This window comes from Ranitomeya variabilis, chromosome 1 (genome assembly GCF_051348905.1).
Source record: "Ranitomeya variabilis isolate aRanVar5 chromosome 1, aRanVar5.hap1, whole genome shotgun sequence".
NCBI classification, from domain to species: domain Eukaryota; kingdom Metazoa; phylum Chordata; class Amphibia; order Anura; family Dendrobatidae; genus Ranitomeya; species Ranitomeya variabilis.
In genome coordinates this window covers 515,014,156-515,034,827 of record NC_135232.1, presented here as the reverse complement: position 1 = coordinate 515,034,827, position 20,672 = coordinate 515,014,156, and the positions used below count along the sequence as shown (strand labels likewise).

Genomic DNA, 20,672 nt, shown 5'->3' with positions numbered 1-20,672 from the left:
TTTTCACACAAAATTTACTTCAGCTCCAATTTGTTTTATTTTGCCAAAGATAATAGGAGAAAATGGACCCCAAAAGATGGTGTACAATTTGTCCTGAGTACCCCGATACCCCATATGTGGGGGTAAACCACTGTTTGGGCGCATGGCAGAGCTCGGAAGGGAAGGAGCGCCGTTTGACTTTTCAATGCAAAATTGGCTGGAATTGAGATAGGACACCATGTTGCGTTTGGAGAGCCCCTGATGTGCCTAAACATTGAAACCCCCCACAAGTGACACCATTTTGGAAAGTAGACCCCCTAAGGAACTTATCTAGATGTGTGGTGAGAACCCTTGACCCACCAATGCTTCACAGAAATTTATAATGTAGAGCCGTAAAAATAAAAAATAATATTTTTTCACAAAAATGAATTTTTCGCCCCCAATTTTTATTTTCCCAAGGGTATCAGAAGAAAGTGTACCCCAAAAGTTGTTGGGCAATTTGTCCTAAATACGCTGATACCCCATATATGGGGGTAAACCACTGTTTGGGTGCATGGCAGAGCTTGGAAGGGAAGGAGCGCCGTTTGACTTTTCAATGCAAAATTGGCAGGAATTGAGATGGGATGCCATGTTGCGTTTGGAGAGCCCCTGATGTGCCTAAACATTGAAACCCCCCACAAGTGACACCATTTTGGAAAGTAGACCCCCTAAAAATCTTATCTAGATGTGTTTTGAGAGCTCTGAACCCCCAAGTGTTTCACTACAGTTTATAACGCAGAGCCGTGAAAATAAGAAAAAAAAAATTTTCCACAAAATTATTTTTAGCCCCCAGTTTTGTATTTTTCCAAGGGTAACAGGAGAAATTAGCCCCCAAAAGTTGTTGTCCAATTTGTCCTGAGTACACTGATACCCCATATGTGGGGGGAACCACCGTTTGGGCGCATGGCAGAGCTCGGAAGGGAAGGAGCGCAATTTGGAATGCAGACTTAGATCGATTGGTCTGCAGGCGTCACGTTGCATTTGCAGAGCCCCTGATGTACCTAAACAGTAGAAACCCCCCACAAGTTACCCCATATTGGAACCTAGACCCCCCAAGGAACTTATCTAGATGTGTTGTGAGAACTTTGAACCCCCAAGTATTTCACTACAGTTTATAAACCAGAGCTGTGAAAATAAAAAATCATTTTGTTCCACAAAAATGTTTTTTTAGCCCCCAAAATTTTTATTTTCCCAAGGGTAACAAGATAAATTGGACCCCAGAAGTTGTTGTCCAATTTGTCCTGAGTGCGCTCATTCCCCATATGTTGGGGTAAACCCCTGTTTGGCTGCACGGGACAGCTCGGAAGGGAAGGATCACTGTTTTACTTTTTCAACGCAGAATTGGCTGGAATTGAGATCGGACGCCATGTCGCTTTTGGAGAGCCCTAATGTGCCTAAACAGTGGAAACCCCCAATTCTAACTGAAACCCTAACCCAAACACACCCCTAATCCCAACCACACCCCTAACCCCAACCCTAACCACACCCCTAACTCCCACACACCCCTAACCCTAATTCCAACCATAACCCTAACCACACCCCTAACCGACACACCCCTAACCCTAATCCCAACTGTAAATGTAATCCAAACCCTAACCCTAGCCCCAATCCTAACCCTAGCCCTAACCCTAGCCCCAACCCTAATCCTAGCCCTAGCCCTAATGGGAAAATGGAAATAAATACATTTTTTTTTATTTTTTTATTTTTTCCTAACTAAGGGGGGGATTGATTTACTTTTATAGCGGGTTTTTTAGTGGATTTTTATGATTGCCAGCCGTCACACACTAAAAGACGCTTTATATTGCAAACAATATTTTTTTGCGTTACCACATTTTGAGAGCTATAATTTTTACATATTTTGGTCCACAGAGACATGTGAGGTCTTGTTTTTTGCGGGATGAGTTGACGTTTTTATTAGTAACACTTTCGGGCACGTGACATTTTTTGATCACTTTTTATTCCAATTTTTGTGAGACAGTATGACCAAAAACCAGCTATTCATGAATTTCTTTTTTGAAGGGAGGGGGGCGTTTATACCGTTCCGCGTTTGGTAAAGTGGATAAAGCAGTTTTATTCTTCGGGTGAGTACGATTACAGCGATACCTCATTTATATTTTTTTATGTTTTGGCGCTTTTATACGATAAAAACTTTTTTATAGATAAAATAATTTTTTTGCATCGCTTTATTCTGAGGACTATAACTGTTTTATTTTTTCGCTGATCACACAGTATGGCAGCTCATTTTTTGCGGTACAAGATGACTTTTTCAGCAGTACCATGGTTATTTATATCTGTCTTTTTGATCGCGTGCTATTCCACTTTTTGTTCGGCGGTATGATAATAAAGCATTGTTTTTTGCCTCTTTTTTTTACGGTGTTCACTGAAGGGGTTAACTAGTGGGACAGTTTTATAGGTCAGGTCGTTACGGACGCGGCGATACTAAATATGTGTACATTTATTGTTTTTTTTATTTATATAAAGAAATGTATTTATGGGAACAATATATTTTTTTTCTTTATTTAGGAATTATTATTATTTTTTTTTTTTTTTTACACATCTAAATATTTTTTTTTTCATTTACATTATCACATTGTCCCAGGGGGGGACATCACATTCTAGTGACAGATTGCGATCTGACGTGTACTGCTCCTGGCTTACCAGCGTCTGCCCTGAGCAGGTGCTTGGTAAGCCACCTCCCTGCAGGACCCGGATGCAGCCCCGCGGCCATTTTGGATCCGGGATCTGCAGGGAGGAGACGCTCGGTACAAGGTGAGCACATCGCCTTGTACCGAGGGACTCAGGGAAGCCCGCAGGGAGCCCCCTCCCTGCGCAGTGTTTCCCTATGCCGCCAGAACACTGCGATTATGTTTGATCGCAGTGTGCCGGGGGTTAATGTGCCGGGGGCGGTCCGTGACCGCTCCTGGCACATAGTGCCAAATGTCAGCTGCGATAGTCAGCTGACACACAGCCGCGCTCCCCCTGTGAGCTGTGAGCGCGGCCTATCGCTATGACATACTATCCCATCCCTGGGTATTAAGACCCAGGTTACCTTGACGCGATAGTACATCATATGGGACTAAGGGGTTAATGTAAACAGCCTTTCAACTATCACAGGTCTTTAATAGGTAAGGTCTTTTTATATGTGCAAAAGGTCTTTTACCAAAGCAGGGTTACATTTTTTAAAGGGGTTGTCCACTATTTGGACAATCCCTTCTCATTTCTCATGTTTGGCCCTGTTAACCCCTTTCTGCCTTCGGATGTAGTATCTCGTCCACGTGACCTGGGACTTAATTCCCATGGACGGGATAGTACGTCATACGCGATTAATGGCGGTGTGTCAGCTGATTATCACAGCTGACATCCAGCTCTATGTGCCACAGTAACCCCCGGAACACTGCGATCAAACATGATCACGGTTTCCTGTGGCATAGGGAAGCATCGCACAGGGAGGGGGCTCCCTACATGCTTCCCTGACACCCTCAGAACAACACGATGTGATCGTGTTGTTCCAAGGGTCTCCTCCGTTCTCCTCCCTGCAGGCCCCGGATCCAAGATGGCCGCAGGGCTCCTTCCGGATCCTGCAGGGAGGTGGCTTGCGAGCGCCTGCTGAGAGCACGCGCCGGCAAGCCTCCTGCACTGCCTGTCAGATCGCTGATCTGACACAATGCTGTGCAAAGTGTAAGATCAGCGATCTGACACAATGTAGTGATGTCCCACCCTGGGACAATGTAAAAAGTAAAAAAATTACACTGTATAAAAATATTTTTTAAAAATTCTTAAATAAAGAAAAAAATATATTGTTCCGATAAATACATTTCTTTATGTAAATAAAAAAAACAATAAAAGTACACATATTTATTATCGCTGCGTCCGTAACGACCCAACGTATAAAACTGTCCCAGTAGTTAACCCCTTCAGTGAACATCGTAAAAAAAGAAGCAAAAAACAATGCTTTATCATCATACCGACGAACAAAAAGTGGAATAACACGCGATCAAAAAGATGGATATAAATAAACATGGTACCGCTAAGAACGTCATCTTGTCCTGCAAAAAACAAGTCACCATACAGCATCATCAGCGAAAAAAAAAAATTATAGCCCTCAGAATAAAGCGATGCAAAAATATTTTTTTTATATATAAAATAGTTTTTATTGTATAAAAGCGCCAAAACATAAAAAAATGATATAAATAAGGTATCGCTGTACCGCATCGTACTAACCCGAAGAATAAAACTGCTTTATCAATTTTACCAAATGCGGAATGGTATAAACGCCCCCCCCCAAAAAAAAAAAAAAAAAAGAAATTCATGAATTGCTGGTTTTTGTTCATTCTGCCTAACAAAAATTGGAATAAAAAGCGATCAAAAAATGTCATGCACGCGAAAATGGTGCGAATAAGAACGTCAACTCGACCTCACATGGCTCTGTGGACCAAAATATGGAAAAATTATAGCTCTCAAAATGTGGTGATGCAAAAACTATATTCTGCAATAAAAAGAGTCTTTTAGTGTGACAGCTGCCAAACAAAAACCCGCTATAAAACCTGCTACAAATATTAAATCAAACCCCCCATTATCACCGCCATAGTTAGGGAAAAATAATAAAATAAAAAATGTATTTATTTCCATTTTTCCATTAGGGTTAGGATTGGGGCTAAAGTTAGGGTAGGGGCTAAAGTTAGGGTTGGGGCTAGAGTTGGGGTTAGGGTTTGGATTAAGTTTACGGTTGGCTTAGGGGTGTGTCAGGGCTAGGGGTGTGGTTAAGGTTATGGTTAGAGTTGTGATTAGGGTTAGGGGTGTGTTGGGGTCGGGATTAGGGTTTGGGGTGTGTCGGGTTAGGGGTGTGGTTAGGGTTATGGTTAGGGTTGGGATTAGGGTTAGGGGTGTTTTGGGGTAGGGGTGTGGTTAGGGTTGGGATTAGAGTTAGAGGTGTGTTGGGGTTATGGTTGGAGTTAGAATTGGGGGTTTCCACTGTTTAGGCACATCAGGGGCTCTGCAAACGCAACGTGACGCCCGCAGACCATTCCATCAAAGTCTGCATTCCAAAACGCCACTTCTTCCCTTCAGAGCCCCGACGTGCGCCCAAACAGTGGTTTACCTGTCATGTTCCCAATGGCAGGGAATTAAACACATAACACGGGCAAAAACAGGACGAGCTCTAGGGTGATGGAACCTGAGCTGACCGCGATCCTGAACCTCAACACTCAACTAACAGCAGCCGGGGAACGTTCCTGGGGGGACTCTAGACGTCTCGCGCCAGCCGGAGATCTAGCTACCCCTATCAGAAGAATCACAGACCTATCTTGCCTCCAGAGAAATATTCCCACAGAAATAGCAGCCCCCCACATATAATGACGGTGAAATGAGAGGAAGGCACAAACGTAGTTATGAAAACAGATTCAGCAAAATGAGGCCCACTAAAGCTAGATAGCACAGGATACAAAAGGTGAACTGCGCGGTCAGCTTAAAACCCTTCAAAATACCATCCTGAAATTACTTGAACTCATGTGCCAACTCATGGTACATGAGTGGTAATTTCAGCCCACTAGAGCAACCAGCAGCAGAGAATTACATATCTGCAAGCTGGACTAAAAACATGAAAGCAAACATGAAACAGGGAAATCCAGACTTACCTTGTCTTGAAGGCCTAGGAGCAGGTAGCAAAGGTAACAGAGACACACTGATACATTGATAGCCGGCAAGGGAATGACAGGAAAGCCAGGTTAAATAGGAAACACCCAGCCTCTGATGGACAGGTGGAAACCAGAGACCGCAACCCACCAAAGTCACCCAGTACCAGTTGTAACCACCAGAGGGAGCCCAAAAACAGAATCCACAACAGTACCCCCCCCTTGAGGAGGGGTCACCGAACCCTCACGAGAACCCCCAGGGCGATAAGGATGAGCTCTATGGAAGGCGCGGACCAATTCAGTCGCATGAACATCAGAGGCGACCACCCAGGAATTATCCTCCTGACCATAACCCTTCCACTTAACCAAATACTGGAGTTTACGTCTGGAAACACGAGAATCCAAGATCTTCTCAACAACATACTCCAATTCTCCCTCCACCAGCACCGGAGCAGGAGGCTCAACCGAAGGAACAACGGGCACCTCATACCTCCGCAATAACGACCGATGGAACACATTATGAATAGCAAAAGATGCTGGGAGATCCAAACAAAAAGATACAGGGTTAAGAATCTCCAAGATCTTATAAGGACCGATGAACCGAGGCTTGAACTTAGGAGAAGAGACCTTCATAGGGACAAAACGAGAAGACAACCACACCAAGTCCCCAACAAGAAGTCGGGGACCCACGCGGCGACGGCGATTAGCAAACTGCTGAGTCTTCTCCTGAGACAACTTCAAATTGTCCACCACCTGATTCCAAATCTGATGTAGCCTGTCCACCACCACGTCCACTCCAGGACAATCCGAAGGCTCCACCTGACCAGAGGAAAAACGAGGATGAAACCCCGAATTACAAAAGAAAGGAGAAACCAAAGTAGCAGAACTAGCCTGATTATTAAGGGCAAATTCGGCCAGTGGCAAAAAGGCAACCCAGTCATCTTGATCAGCAGAAACAAAACACCTTAAATAAGTTTCCAAGGTCTGATTAGTTCGCTCCGTCTGGCCATTCGTCTGAGGATGGAATGCAGACGAGAAAGACAAATCAATGCCCATCTTAGCACAAAACGTCCGCCAAAATCTAGACACAAACTGGGATCCCCTGTCAGAAACGATATTCTCCGGAATCCCATGCAAACGAACCACGTTCTGAAAAAATAAAGGGACCAACTCAGAGGAGGAAGGCAACTTAGGCAAGGGTACCAAATGAACCATCTTAGAAAAGCGGTCACACACAACCCAGATAACGGACATTTTCTGTGAGACAGGGAGATCTGAAATAAAATCCATGGAAATGTGCGTCCAAGGCCTCTTCGGGATAGGCAAGGATAACAACAACCCACTGGCCCGAGAACAGCAAGGCTTAGCCCGAGCACACACTTCACAAGACTGCACAAAGGTGCGCACATCCCTTGACAAGGAAGGCCACCAAAAAGACCTGGCCACCAAGTCTCTAGTACCAAATATTCCAGGATGACCAGCCAACACAGAAGAATGGACCTCGGAGATGACTCTACTGGTCCAATCATCCGGAACAAACAGTCTTTCTGGTGGACAACGATCAGGTTTATCCGCCTGAAACTCCTGCAATGCACGTCGCAAGTCTGGGGAGACGGCAGACAATATTACCCCATCCCTAAGGATACCAGTAGGCCCAGAGTCTCCAGGAGAGTCAGGCACAAAACTCCTGGAAAGAGCATCTGCCTTCACATTCTTTGAACCTGGCAGGTATGAAACCACAAAATTGAAACGAGAAAAAAACAACGACCAACGAGGCCGTCTAGGATTCAGACGCCTGGTAGACTCAAGGTAAATCAGATTTTTGTGATCAGTCAAGACCACCACACGATGTCTAGCACCCTCAAGCCAATGACGCCACTCCTCAAATGCCCACTTCATGGCCAAAAGCTCCCGATTACCCACATCATAATTGCGCTCGGCGGGCGAGAATTTTCAAGAAAAGAACGCACATGGCTTCATCACCGAGCCATCGGAACTTCTCTGTGACAAAACCGCCCCCGCTCCAATCTCGGAAGCATCAACCTCAACCTGAAAAGGAAGTGAAACATCTGGTTGACATAACACAGGAGCAGAAGAAAACCGGCGCTTAAGTTCCTGAAAGGCCTCCACAGCCGTAGGAGACCAATTAGCAACATCAGCACCCTTTTTAGTCAAATCAGTCAAAGGTTTAACAACACTGGAAAAATTAGTAATGAACCGACGATAAAAATTAGCAAAACCCAAGAACTTCTGAAGACTCTTAACAGATGTAGGTTGTGTCCAGTCACAAATCGCCTGAACCTTGACGGGATCCATCTCAATAGTAGAAGGAGAAAAAATGTACCCCAAAAAAGAAATCTTCTGGACTCCGAAGAGACATTTTGAACCCTTCACAAAAAGAGAATTGGCCCGCAGGACTTGAAACACCTTCCTGACCTGTAGAACATGAGACTCCCAGTCATCAGAAAACACCAAAATATCATCCAAATACACAATCATAAACTTATCCAGATATTCACGGAAAATATTGTGCATAAAGGACTGAAAGACTGAAGGAGCATTAGAAAGTCCAAAAGGCATTACCAAATACTCAAAATGGCCCTCAGGCGTATTAAATGCGGTTTTCCACTCATCACCCTGCTTTATCCGCACAAGATTATACGCACCGCGAAGATCTATCTTAGTGAACCACCTAGCCCCCTTAATGCGAGCAAACAAATCAGTCAATAATGGCAATGGATACTGATATTTGACTGTAATCTTATTCAGAAGGCGATAATCTATACAAGGCCTCAGGGAACCATCTTTTTTTGCCACAAAAAAAAAAACCTGCTCCCAGAGGGGACGAAGATGGACGAATATGTCCCTTTTCCAAGGACTCCTTAATATAATTCCGCATAGCAGTATGCTCTGGCACTGACAGATTAAATAAACGACCCTTAGGGAACTTACTGCCAGGAATTAATTCTATAGCACAGTCACAATCCCTATGAGGAGGGAGCGAATTGAGCTTAGGCTCCTCAAAAACATCCCGATAGTCAGACAAAAATGCAGGGACCTCAGAAGGAGTAGATGAAGCGCTTGAAATCAGAGGTGCATCATCATGAACCCCCTGACATCCCCAGCTTAACACAGAAATTGTTTTCCAATCCAGGACTGGATTATGAGTTTGTAACCATGGCAGACCAAGCACTAGTACATCATGTAAATTATACAGTACAAGGAAGCGAATCACCTCCTGATGAACGGGAGTCATGCGCATGGTCACTTGTGTCCAGTACTGCGGTTTATTCATAGCCAATGGTGTAGAGTCAATTCCCTTCAAAGGAATAGGAACTTCCAGAGGCTCCAGACTAAAACCGCAGCGTTTGGCAAATGACCAATCCATAAGACTCAGGGCAGCGCCCGAATCCACATAGGCATCGACGGAAATGGATGACAGTGAACAAATCAGAGTTACAGACAAAATGAACTTAGACTGCAGAGTACTAATGGCAAAAGATTTATCAACCTTTTTTGTGCGTTTAGAGCATGCTGATATAACATAAGCTGAATCACCACAATAAAAACACAATCCATTTTTCCGCCTATAATTTTGCCGTTCACTTCTGGACTGAATTCTATCACATTGCATAGTCTCAGGTGCCTGTTCAGAAGACACCGCCAACTGGTGCACAGGTTTGCGCTCCCGTAAACGCCGATCAATCTGAATGGCCATAGCCATAGACTCATTCAGACCTGTAGGCGCAGGGAACCCCACCATAATATCCTTAATGGCCTCAGAAAGACCATCTCTGAAGTTTGCAGCCAGGGCGCACTCATTCCACTGAGTAAGCACCGACCATTTCCGAAATTTTTGACAATATACTTCCGCTTCATCATGCCCCTGAGAGAGGGCTAATAAAGCCTTTTCAGCCTGAATCTCCAGGTTAGGTTCCTCATAGAGCAATCCCAGTGCCAGAAAAAACGCATCCACACTGAGCAATGCAGGATCCCCTGGTGCCAATGCAAATGCCCAATTCTGAGGGTCGCCCCGCAGGAAAGATATTACAATCTTGACCTGCTGAACAGGGTCTCCAGAGGAGCGAGATTTCAAAGAAAGAAACAATTTGCAATTGTTCCTGAAATTCAGGAAGGTAGATCTATCTCCAGAAAAAAACTCTGGAATAGGAATTCTAGGTTCAGACATAGGAGTGTGAACAACAAAATCCTGTATGTTTTGAACTTTTGCAGCAAGATTATTCAGGCTGGAAGCCAAACTCTGGACATCCATGTTAAACAGCTAAGGTCAGAGCCATTCAAGGGTTTAAGAGGAGGTAACAAGCAGCTAGACAGCAATTAAGGGCTAGGCAGCAAAACTCTGAGGGGAAAAAAAAACCCTTCAACGCTTCTTTTTCTCCTGCTTCAGCCCAAACAATTAACACTTTGTGGGCCGGCTATACTGTCATGTTCCCAATGGCAGGGAATTAAACACATAACACGGGCAAAAACAGGACGAGCTCTAGGGTGATGGAACCTGAGCTGACCGCGATCCTGAACCTCAACACTCAACTAACAGCAGCCGGGGAACGTTCCTGGGGGGACTCTAGACGTCTCGCGCCAGCCGGAGATCTAGCTACCCCTATCAGAAGAATCACAGACCTATCTTGCCTCCAGGGAAATATTCCCACAGAAATAGCAGCCCCCCACATATAATGACGGTGAAATGAGAGGAAGGCACAAACGTAGTTATGAAAACAGATTCAGCAAAATGAGGCCCGCTAAAGCTAGATAGCAGAGGATACAAAAGGTGAACTGCGCGGTCAGCTTAAAACCCTTCAAAATACCATCCTGAAATTACTTGAACTCATGTGCCAACTCATGGTACATGAGTGGTAATTTCAGCCCACTAGAGCAACCAGCAGCAGAGAATTACATATCTGCAAGCTGGACTAAAAACATGAAAGCAAACATGAAACAGGGAAATCCAGACTTAGCTTGTCTTGAAGGCCTAGGAGCAGGTAGCAAAGGTAACAGAGACACACTGATACATTGATAGCCAGCAAGGGAATGACAGGAAAGCCAGGTTAAATAGGAAACACCCAGCCTCTGATGGACAGGTGGAAACCAGAGACCGCAACCCACCAAAGTCACCCAGTACCAGTTGTAACCACCAGAGGGAGCCCAAAAACAGAATCCACAACATTTACCCCCATATATGGAATATCAGCGTACTCAGGACAAATTGGACAACAACTTTTGCATTCCAATTTTTCCTGTTACCCTTGGGAAAATAAAAATTTGGGGGCTAAAAAAATCATTTTTGTTTGAAAAAATATTTTTTATTTTCACGGCTCTGCGTTATAATTAACTTTAGTGAAACACTTGGGGGTTCAAATTTCTCAAAACACATCTAGGTAAGTTCCTTGGGGGGTCTAGTTTCCAATATGGGGTCACGTGTGGGGGGGTTTCTGCTGTTTAGGTACATCAGGGGCACTGCAAATGCAATGTGACGCCTGCAGACCATTCCATCAAAGTCTGCATTCCAAAATGGCGCTCCTTCCCTTCCGAGCTCTGCCATGCACCCAAACGGTGGTTCCCCCCACATATGGGGTATCAGCGTACTCAGGACAAATTGTACAACAACTTTTGTGGTTCAATTTTTCCGGAAACCCTTGGGAAAATGAAAAATTGGGGGCAAAAAGATCATTTTTGTGAAAAAAATATATTTTTTTTAATTTTCACGGCTCTATATTATAAACTTTAGTGAAACAATTAGGGATTCAAAGTGCTCACCACACATCTAGATAAGTACCTTAGGTGGTCTAGTTTTCAAAATGGGGTCACTTGTGTGTGGTTTCCACTGTTTAGGCACATTAGGGGCTCTCCAAACGCAACAAGGCGTCTGATCTCAATTCCAGACAATTTTGCGTTGAAAAAGTCAAAAGGTGCTACTTCGCTTCCAAGCTCTGCCATGCGCCCAAACAGCGGTTTACCCTTACATACTGGGTGTCAGTGTACTCAGGACAAATTTTAAAACAATGTTTGGGGTCCACTTTCTCCTGTTACCCTTGGGAAAATAAAAAAATTGGGGGCGAAAAGATCATTTTTGTGAAAAAATATGATTTTTTATTTTTACAGCTCTGCATTATAAACTTCTGTGAAGCACTTGGGGGTTCAAAGTGCTCACCACACATCTAGATAAGTTCCTTAGGGGGTCTACTTTCCAAAATAGTGTAACTTGTGGGGAGATTCCACTGTTTAAGCATCAGGGGCTCTCCAAACGCGATATGGTGTCCGATCTCAATTCCAGCCAATTTTGCATTGAAAAGTCAAATGGCGCTCCTTCCCTTCCGAGCTCTGTCATTCGCCCAAACAGTGGTTTACCCCCACATATGGGGTATCAGCGTACTCAGGACAAATTGTACAACAATTTTTGGGGTCCAATTTGTCCTATTACCCTTGGTAAAATAAAACAAATTGGAATAGAATTAATTTTTTTGTGAATAAAGTTAAATGTTCATTTTTTTTAAACATTCCAAAAATTCCTGTGAAACACCTGAAGGGTTAATACACTTCTTAAATGTGATTTTGAGTACCTTGAGGGGTGCAGATTATAGAATGGTGTCACTTTTTGGCATTTTCTATCATATAGACCCCTCAAAGTAACTTCAAATGTGATGTGGTCCCTAAAAAAAATGGTGTTGTAAAAATGAGAAATCGCTGGTCAATTTTTAACCCTTATAACTCCCTAACAAAAAAGTTTTGGTTCCAAAATTGTGCTGATGTAAAGTGGATATGTGGGAAATGTTCAAAATTTTCGCCAAATTTCCGTTTTTTTCACAAATAAACGCAAGTAATATCAAAGAAATTAAACCACTATCATGATATACAATATGCCATGAGAAAACAATGTCAGAATCACTGGGATCGTTTAAGCGTTCCAGAGTTATAACCTCATAAAGGGACAGTGGTCAGAATTGTAAAAATTTACCCGGTCATTAATGTGGGGGTAAAGGGGTTAAAATAAAATCACCTATACTCACGCCTCATGCTGCTGCTGTTTCAGCAGTGTCAGCACTTGCATTCTCAGGACTCACGTGCGGTTGTTATGACTCGTGCACCCAATCAGTGCCAGCTTTGCTGTCCCCTCCTTCAGACAAATCGAACATCAAGAGGAAGTCAGAGAGAAGCCTCAGCCCTGACTTCCTGTTGATGTTTAACATGTCAGCAGTGACAGAGACCACATCACTGACTGGGCCAGGGCTCTTGTGATGTAAGAACCTAACGTGAGCCCTGAGAAAGGGCTGTCCAAGTAGTAGACAAACCTTTAAGAGTTTTGGAAAAGTTTTTTTTCCAGTCTTTTGATTGGACAGTGGCTAGTTTGGAGTTAGTTCTATCTGGACCCACTTCAAAGAACAGACATGTACTTTCAACAAGCCTTTTTTCTACCACTTCAGGAAAAAATGCTCATATGAACAACAAAGTAGTTTTACGACAGAAATGAATTAAAATAAGTTGGTTTGGAGTGGACCCGTTTTAAAAAAAAAATGGCTGTGTAAATATTGCGTCAGGCTGCCAGAAAATCAAATCAACCTACTTCAGCTACTTTTTCATGCAAGAAAACTGGTTTAAGTCTGTTAATAAAGTCAACCCTTAAAATCACATTATTGAAGCAGATAATTGTCTCCAAGTTTTTGTACAAAATTATCTATGCAGATAACTTACAATAGATGTGTGCTTATTGTTATTTATCGGTGTGCACCGAATCTCAATTGGTAAGACTTTACCATATAGTCTAATCATATACATATGCAGATACAGATATTACATGTCACGGTTCCACCCCTCAGGGTTTCTGGGATGCAGTTACTGACAGCTCGGCTGTCCAATCTGGTACAGGGGCGTGCTGAAGCTGTCAGTGTGTTGACAGCTTGACTATCCATTCTGTGACTGGGAGGGGTTGGCTGTATCCAGGTGTTCATTATCCCGAGTGATTGCCATGCCTACGTACCTGAGCAGCTTCTCCCAGACCACTGCGAGATGTACATTCAGCCAGTGAGGTTTGTTCTCCTGTGCCTTGAGTTCTCTATGCTTGATTTGTTGCCTGACCTTAGACTTCGTTCTGTCCATCCGCCTGTTTAACCCCTTCAGCTCTGATCCATTATCCTCCTGGTACTCTGACCTCGGAACGTTACCAGACTACGTTTTTGTCTCTTCCTTCTGTTTATGACGTACCCTCCTGGCTTCTGACCTTGGACTTCTTGACCCCTCTGACTCACAGCTTTACCGTGAGAAGTGACTAGCATCACATTACATCTGGCCCATACGTTATTCTTTTTCGCCAGTATGGATCTTGTTCATTTACTTTGTGACTAGGTGGCCAATCATCGCAATATCAGTTGCAGGGTCAGATAAACAACTTGATGAAGACTCCCATAGCCCCCCACTGCCGCCAGTGGCTGTGACGTCAGTACCCTCTGATATACAGTTTGTCTCTCCCGAACCGGTCCTTGTTTTCCTCTCAGTTTAATTTTTCTATTACATTCAGGCCAGAATGTGAAAGCTGATGCTTTATCTTGTAGTCTAGATTCCATTTCTCCTCCAGAACCTCCATCCTCCATTATTCCTCAGGGTATTGTGGTGTCTATGGTAACCTAGGAGCTGAAAGAGGAGATTCATGAAGCCCAGTTGTTGGCTCCTTTCACTTCCCTGGGGTCTAAATTATTTGTGCCTGTGTACCTAAGATTGAGGGTGTTACAGGAATTTCATGATTCCGTGTTAAGTGGTCATCCTGGGGATACTGCCACAAAGAAAGCCGTTGCTAGACTTTTTTGCTGGCTATCCATGCATAATGATATTAAAGATTTCGTATCTGCTTGTGATGTCTGTGCACGTGCCAAAGTCATTCATAGCCGACCGACTGGGGAACTGGTTCCATTGCCTATTCCAGAAAGACAACGGACTCATTTGTCCATGGATTTCATTACAGATTTGCCTCTGCCTGATGGGAAAACTGTTATCTGGGTGGTAGTTGATTGACTCAGCAAGCAAGCTCATTTTGTTCCTTTGTAAGGATTACCTAATGCAGAGACACTCTCCAGGTTGTTTATTTCTCATATTATAAGGTTACATGGGCTTCCTCTGAACATTGTGTCGATAGTGGAGTACAATTTGACTCTAAATTTTGGAGAGCTTTTTGCAGTAAACTAGGGATTGACTTGTCATTTTCATCTGCTTATCATCCTGAAACCAATGGTCAGACTGAGAGGACAAATCAGTCTTTGGAACAAATTTTAAGGTGCTTTGTGGCAGCTCAACAGGAGGACTTGTCTTCGTTTTTTCCTATAGCTGAGTTTGCTTTTAACAGTCGAGTACATCAATCTACTATGAGCGTCTGTGGGAGAGAGGGAAAAGTTGGAGCTTGACACGCTGAGACATATATAATAAGCTGTTGCAATTGAATATAGCTGGTGGGTGCCGTACCTGCTGGTGATTTCAGCCGAAGTGAGGAAGAAGGAAGGGAGTCGCGTTTCTGGCGCACCATGGCGCCCTTAGTCATAGGACCCTATGACTAAGGGCGCCGTGGTGCACCAGAAACGCGTCAGGCAGAGAGTCTCTTTCTCAAAATTGTTTTTTAAAATGTTCAAATAAAATTGAAATTTTACTCAAATTGGATGGATGTGCTTGAAACTCCCTTCCTTCTTCCCTACATCAATCTACTGTAACCTCATCATTCTTCTGTAATTATGGTTTTCACCTCCATTTTGGTGAATTTCCTAGAATTAGTTCTGAATGCCCTGGGGTAGAGGTCGCATACAGAGACATGGGGATGCCTGGAAGGAGGTGTCAGAAGAATATTGGGACTGCTCAGATTCGCCAAAAACGAAAGGCAGATAAAAGACATTCGATGGATCCTGTTTTTAATATTAGGGATAAGGTTTGGCTGTCGTTAAGAACATTAAACTTGAAGTGCCATCAGAGAAGTTAAGTCCAAAGTTGATTGGTCCATATGAGGATCCTAGAGGTGGTAAATCCTGTGGCATTTAGATTAAAGCTTCCTCCATCCCTAACGTATTCCATAAATCCCTATTAAAGCAGTATGACCCTTCTGCATTGTCTCCCTCATCCCTGCCTCCTCCGCTTTCAGTAAGGTGGCCTGGAGTATGAGGTTCAGAGGGTTGTGGATTCTCGGAGGGTCCGTAATTCCCTCCAGCACCTCATCCACAGAAGGGGATACGGATGAGAGGAGAGATCCTGGGTCCCTGCTCGAGTTGTGAACGCCGATCAGTTAAGGTCAGTGTTCATGACTCCACCATAAGAAAGAAACTGGGTAAAAATAGCCTGCATGGCAGAGTTCCAAAATGAAAATCATTGCTAAGCAATAAGAAAATAAAGTCTTGCCTCAGTTTTGCCAGAAAACAGCTTGATGATCCCTAAGACTTTTGAGAGAATACTTTGTAGACTGACAAGACAAAAGTTGAACTGTTTGGAAGGCGTATGTCCCATTAAATCTCACGTAGAAGTTAATACAGCATTTCAGAAAAGGAACATCATACCAAGAGTAAAATATGGTGGTGGTAGTGTGATGATCTTGGACTGTTTTGCTGCTTCAAGACCTGGAAGACTTGCTGTGGTAAATAGAACCATGAATTCTGCTGTCTACTAAAAAACCCAGAAGGAGAATGTCCGGACATCTGTTGGTGACCTCAAGCTGAAGCGCACTTGGGTTATGCAGCAGGACAATGATCCAAAACACACCAGCAAGACCACCTCTGAATGGCTTGAGGAAAACAAAATTAAGACTTTGAAGTGGCCTAGTCAAAGTCCTGACCTTAATCCGATTGAGATGCTGTAGCATTACCTTAAATTACAACAATTCTTCAAAGATGAGTGGGCCAAAATTCCTTCAGAGCATTGTGAAAGACTCATTGCCAGTTATGAAAAATGCTTGATTTTAGTTGTTGTGGCTGAGGTTGGCCCAACCAGTTACTAGGTTTAGGGGGCAATAACTTTCACACAAGACCCTGTAGGTTTGAATTTCTTTTTTCCTTAATAATAAGGACCTTCATTTAAAAACTGCATTTTGTGTTTACCTGTGTTATCTCTGTCTAATATTTAAATTTGTTTGGTGATCTCAAACATTTAAAAAACATGCAAAACAATAGGAAATCAGGAAGGGGGCAAATACTTTTTCACACAACTGTACATGTATAGGTACTGCTCAAAAAAATAAAGGGAACACTAAAATACCACATCATAAATATAACTGAATGAAATATTCCAGTTGCAAACCTTTATTCATTAGATAGTGGTATGCATTGAGAACAATAAAACATAAAAATGATCAATATAAATTAAAGTTAATATCCTATGAAGGTCTTAATTTGGAATCATACTCAAAATCAAAGTGGAAAATCAAATTACAGGCTGAAGTAACTTCAGAGGAAATGCATCAAGACAAGAAAATGATGCTCAGTATTGTGTGCGGCCTCCATGTGCCTGAATGATCTCCCTACAAAGCCTGGGCATGCTCCTGATGAGGCGGTGGATAATCTCCTGAGGGATCTTCTCCCAGACCTGGATTAAAGCATCAGTCAACTCCTGGACAGTCTGTGGTGCAATGTGGCATTGGTGGATGAAACGAGAAACGATATCCCAGATGTGATCGATAGGACACAGATCTGGGGAATGGGCAGGTCAGCCCATAGTATCAATGATTTCATCATGCAGGAGCTGCTGACACACTTCAGCCACATGAGATCTATCATTGTCATGCATCAGAAGGAACTCAGGGCCCAGTGCACCTGCATATGGTCTCACAATTGGTCTGGGTCTACTGGCTAGCCCATGGAGGGCTGTATGGCTCTCCAAAGAAATGCCTCTCCACACCATTTCTGACCCACTGCCAAATCGGTCATACTGGATGATGTTGCAGGCAGCAGAACATTCTCATGTGTGAACCTGCTCTCATCTGTGAAGAGCACAGGGTGCCAATGTCGAATCTGCCAATCTTGTTGTTCTCAGGCAAATGCCAATCGCCCTGCACGGTGTTGGGCTGTAGGCACAATACTTATTTGTGGATGTCGGGCCCTAATACTACCGTCATCGAGTCTGTTTTCAACAGTTTGAGCAGATATATGAATGTTAGTGGCCTGCTGGAGGTTACTTTGCAGAGGTCTGGCATTGCTCCTCTTTGCACAAAGAAGGAGGTAGCGGTCCTGCTGCTGGGTGGTTGCCCTCATACAGTCCCCTTCATGTCTACTGGTGTACTGGCTTGTCTCCTAGTATCTGCTCCATGCTCTTGCTACTGTGCTAACACACAGCTACACTTCTTGCTACAGCTTACATTGATGTGCCATCCTGGAGGAGCTGCACTACCTGAGCAACTTCTGTGTGTTGTATACACCACCTCATGCTACTGTACAGTACCTCTAGAGGAGAGCAATGACAAAATGCAAAAGTGACCAAAACAGGCAAAAAGGATAAAAACAGAGAAATGGTCTGTGGTCACCCACTGCAAAACCACTTGCAGAACCACTCATTTATAGGGATTGTCTTGCTAATTGCCTACAATTTCTACCTGCTGTCCGTTCCATTTGAACAACAGCAGGAGAAATAGCTTCAGAATCAGTGTCGATTTACAATTGGATAGGTTTATTTCACAGAAGTGTGATTGACTTGGAGTTACATTGTTTAGCTGTTCCCTTTATTTTATTGAGCAGTGTATATAAAAGTCAAAAAGGTACGTACTTCTATTCAGTATTGTTAACTAGGTTTTTTAATTTATCAAATCAATTATACTATAACAAAGGTTTCAATTCTGTCAAAATGCCAAAATAATTATCAAATCGTTTACCTGACTGACTCTGCAGTCCCGGCACTTGGCAGAGTTATTGTTATGCGACCATCTGAATCTGTCTTCCAATTTATTAAAGGTTTCATACCCAACATGTTAGGGGCAGTGTAAACAGCAACATTTTGCTGAAGGCCACTCATAGTGTACCCACGACTTGTAAGGATAAAATTATAATAGGTCTTCGGTTTGAGGTTGGTGATTAATTTCTTTGTTGTCCTTCCATCAACTTCCACTGTCTGCATGTTATATTGGATCTTAGGGTAAGAGACATAGCAATAATTAGAAAGAGTAATAAAAACAACTGCTTTTGTGGTTAATATGAGCTTAGTACGAAATGAATCTGTGCACAATTGCCTGAATTCTATCGCTTATATCTGAGAATTTAAGAGATGAGCTTAAAGGAGTTGACCACTTAAAAAACTTGTTAGATGTGAAATAAAAACACATACTACACAGAATACTATTATCTTACTGATAGAAGTTGTTAACTGATGAAACATTTCTGATTATGTCCTTCGAAGATATCATTATATGCTAATCCTCTTGTGATCTTTTTTTTGCTCCTCCCCATGCCACCCATTTTCATTTTACCATTTTTGCTCCAAATTCCTAAAACTTTGTTCCCTTTTATGTATTTTTTCTCTATTATTATAATACCTTTCAGGATTTAGGTAATTATATTGACAAGCAAAATTCTTATCTAAGGATATACATTGTCCTTTACGTAACTCAAAATTCTATGGCTTACATTGCTGATAGTTTGTTGCTGTTGTTCGTACCAAGAGCCTAAGACTTAGCTAGTTTTATTCCATTGGGCTGTTTTAATACATGTTAATGCTTCTTTGTTCTAAACAAAAACTTCATAATAATTTGGCGCAAAAAAAAATACTTTAGTAGTAAGCCTAAACTTTTTCTATATTTTAAAGTGGCATGTTTGAGCACCCCTTGTTGAAATTACTATTATTGTGTACAGTTAAGGAAGCTAAAGATGAAATGATCTCTAAAAGACTGAAAGTCACAGATGACATATTTCCTTTGTATTTTAGGTATATACAGTACAGAGCAAAAGTTTGGACACACCTTCTCATTTAAAGATTTTTCTGTATTTTCATGACTATGAAAATTGTAAATTCACACTGAAGGCATCAAAACTATGAATTAACACATGTGGAATTATATACTTAACAAAAAAGTGTGAAACAACTGAAAATATGTCTTATATTCTAGGTTCTTCAAAGTAGCCACCTTTTGCTTTGATGACTGCTTTGCACACTCTTGGCATTCTCTTGATGAGCTTCAAGAATTAGTCACCAGAAATGGTCTTCCAACAATCTTGATGGAGTTCCCAGAGATGCTTAGCACTTGTTGCCACTTTTGTCTTCACTCTGCGGTCCAGCTCACTCCAAAGCATCTCAATTGGGTTCAGGTCTGATAACTGTGGAGGCCAGGTCATCTGGCGTAGCACCCCATCACTCTCCTTCTTGGTCAAATAGCCCTTACACAGCCTGGAGGTGTGTTTGGGGTCACTGTCCTGTTGAAAAATAAATAATGGTCCAACTAAACGCAAACCGGATGGAATAGCATGCCGCTGCAAGATGCTGTGGTAGCCATGCTGGTTCAGTATGCCTTCAATTTTGAATAAATCCCCAACAGTGTCATCAGCAAAGCACCCCCACACAATCACACCTCCTCCCCCATGCTTCACGGTGGGAACCAGGCATGCAGAGTCCATCCGTTCATCTTTTCTGCGTCGCACAAAGACACGGTGGTTGGAACCAAAGATCTTGCCCTACACGTGCCCTCCGTTCTACAAATGACCTAAGACTAACATCCCCCGTAATCCGAACATCGCATCTCCATCTCCAAGACTTCTCTCGTGCTGCGCCAGCTCTCTGGAATGCACTTCCCCAGACGATCAGACTGATACCTAGCTCCGACCTATTCAAGCGCACTTTAAAAACCCATCTCTTCAAACAAGCCTACCACATGTTAGGGGTCGACTTCCCGCCTCTGCACAGGGGGAATCTCAGGCCATCTCTGCTGCGGTCTCCCATTCTTCTCCTGTCGCAGTGGAGGCTGCTCAGTGGAGACGTCGGTCCCAGCGTCTAGCTCAATCTGACTCTGTGAAGACGATTACTGCTGCTTTTCCAGCTTCTGCCATTGAAGTCAGTGCTGGGCAGCGGCGA

The 20,672-nt window shown here is 43.1% G+C and overlaps 1 protein-coding gene across 10 annotated transcripts in view; it reads right to left on the bottom strand.

The window, feature by feature from the left end:
- The window catches only part of PTPRS (protein tyrosine phosphatase receptor type S), a 721,726-nt gene that overhangs the window by 170,282 nt on the left and 530,772 nt on the right, over positions 1-20,672 (bottom strand). For all 10 annotated transcript variants that reach the window (XM_077253515.1, XM_077253581.1, XM_077253506.1 and 7 more), the window contains one exon: positions 18,487-18,740. In XM_077253515.1, coding sequence (XP_077109630.1) covers positions 18,487-18,740 — 254 coding nt within the window. The remainder of the gene's footprint in view (positions 1-18,486; positions 18,741-20,672) is intronic.